General features: G+C 40.6%; 1 protein-coding gene across 1 annotated transcript in view; it reads right to left on the minus strand.

Annotated features, from left to right (window-relative positions):
* TMEM165 (transmembrane protein 165) overlaps positions 1-1,866 on the minus strand; it is a gene marked incomplete at its 5' end in the record, with an annotated part of 7,673 nt that extends 5,807 nt beyond the window's left edge. Inside the window, 2 exons of the mRNA XM_010081710.1 lie at positions 158-333; positions 1,641-1,866. Of these exons, the coding sequence (XP_010080012.1) occupies positions 158-333; positions 1,641-1,866 (402 nt within the window). The remainder of the gene's footprint in view (positions 1-157; positions 334-1,640) is intronic.
* Between the last annotated feature and the right edge of the window lie 294 nt (positions 1,867-2,160).

A 2,160-nucleotide genomic window follows, 5' to 3' on the forward strand; every position in this document is an offset into this window, starting at 1 on the left:
GCCTCAAGGGGCCAGTTCTGTTCCATTTACCACACATTTTCTCTGTCAGATTATGAATCACAGACACAGCTGAACACCCCAACCACGACAGTGTCCTTCTACAGTTTCACAGCTGTAACTATTTAATCAGCCATAACGCACAGAAAGGGTGACTTACTTCCTCATCTTTTTTTTTAATTTCTGCTTGAACTTCCTCCAGTTCTTCCTGACCCTCATCTGGACTCATTTTCAAGCCCTCCCGAAGCATTCGGATGCCAAAAATTGCAAACAGTGCCGTTGACACATAGTATGTGTACACACGAGGGATAACTGTAGTGGCATAGCCAAACAAAACTGAAAAGAAAATAAATGCATAATTTAAAAAAATAAGGCAGCTTTGTTTGTCATAAGCGTAAAACTGTCTCTAAGCAGAGCTTAGGGGGCAAAACCCCCAGGAATTTCCAGGCACAACTTGTATAAAACAAGGACAGTGGAAAGAACAGAAAAAGGGGGGTGGGTCTGGGAAGGCTCCTTTCTGAAAAGGAAGAAATAGTTGTGAACCTCTGAACTGAGGGATAAAGCAGAAAAGAAAGCTTTTAGGAAAAAGCATCATGAAAGATTTGAAGAAAGACTAGGTACAGAAAATGGGAGAGCCATAATGGGCATGAGAAAAGAGATTGCAAGACATACAGAAAGGCACATCACCATTCTGGTACTAAATAACATTAAATGAAGCAAGCAGTGCAGAAGTGAAAGCAGCGTCAAAGACTGTTATACTGTGAGTAACAGAGTACTACTTCTATTAAGTAACAGAAGAAACTCATACAATGCTATCATTGCACACAGTGCAAAAGGAAACTGCTAAGACTGCAACAATAATTGCAGCAATATATATAGCAATAGCTACACATTACAAACCATTCATAGAAACACTCGCCGAGACACCTAAAGCCAGTTAATCGGCTGTCTCAAATGTACACAAACCAATGAACATTATTTAAATTATTTCTGAAATGGGCACGGTTAGAAATGAGCACACATGCAACAAAATTTATGCCGCATCTGATATACCTGAAGGCTGCTCCATTTTACAATCACAGCTATGTAAGCACCCACAGCTACAGGTTCCTCAAGTGCCACCTGACACTTCACTTCCCCCCCAGCTTTTGGCTCTGTCAGTACCACTCATCTCAAAGGATCACAGCAGAACATCATCTTCCACTTATGCAGCTACCAGCACAAACCCAAACAGCTACACATACAAGGATACAAATCAGACAAGGGAAATTTGTCATATTAAGAATCTTTCGCCTTAGGAGGAAAGAGAGAAGTCGCTCCCACATTCCCTTTAGGCATGCTAATTTAACAGGAGCTAAAAATAAAAAGGAAACTAGTGGCCCAAAAATCAAAGGAAGTGCTTAGGCCCTCAATTCCACTCCTCTTCCTTAAACTCATATTGAAGTCTAGGTAGCACAAACACCTCCTTATAGGTAAGGTGTAAATATTCAATCTGAGCCATGGTCCTGAGGAAAACCTTCTTACTCCCCTCAAAACAGAAAACAGCATATACCTACTACCTTCATTTTAATTTCAATTAAGATTTATTAATAAATATGTAAACACTATATTTTAAGAGGTGAAACAAAGACAAGAGTGCTAACCTGATAAACATGTCATGAGTCCCAAGGCAAGCATAGCACCAGCCAATACAGTCAAACGGTTGTACCGCATTGCCATGATGGCTGCAATGAAGAAGGTCTTATCCCCCAGTTCTGATACGATGATGACAGATATAGCAGCCACAAATGCATGAATAAAGCCCAAATTAGTCTTGTCAGCTGACTCATCACTGACAATGTGGACCGGAGCAACTGGCGAGGACCCCTTCTGTAAAAGAGGGGAAAAAAAAACAACAAACCCATTAGTTAACTAGGCATGAAAAGCTAGTTGGCAGAAGTACCGAGCCTTGTATTTCTCCTGTCATATCATACCACGTAGTGTGACATTTTAAGTCTACACCTCTCATACAGCACTAATGATCATTAACCAGTTACTGGTTAATAAACACTCTAGGCTGACACCTACATCAAATTGCTAGTTAGGCACCTAGCAAGATCAGATTTTGTATTGATTATCAAAGCAGTACTTCACCATGCAGACTATTACCAGAACATGAGAGCC

This window comes from Pterocles gutturalis, unplaced genomic scaffold, assembly GCF_000699245.1.
Source record: "Pterocles gutturalis isolate BGI_N339 unplaced genomic scaffold, ASM69924v1 scaffold46239, whole genome shotgun sequence".
Classification (NCBI taxonomy): Eukaryota; Metazoa; Chordata; class Aves; order Pterocliformes; family Pteroclidae; genus Pterocles; species Pterocles gutturalis.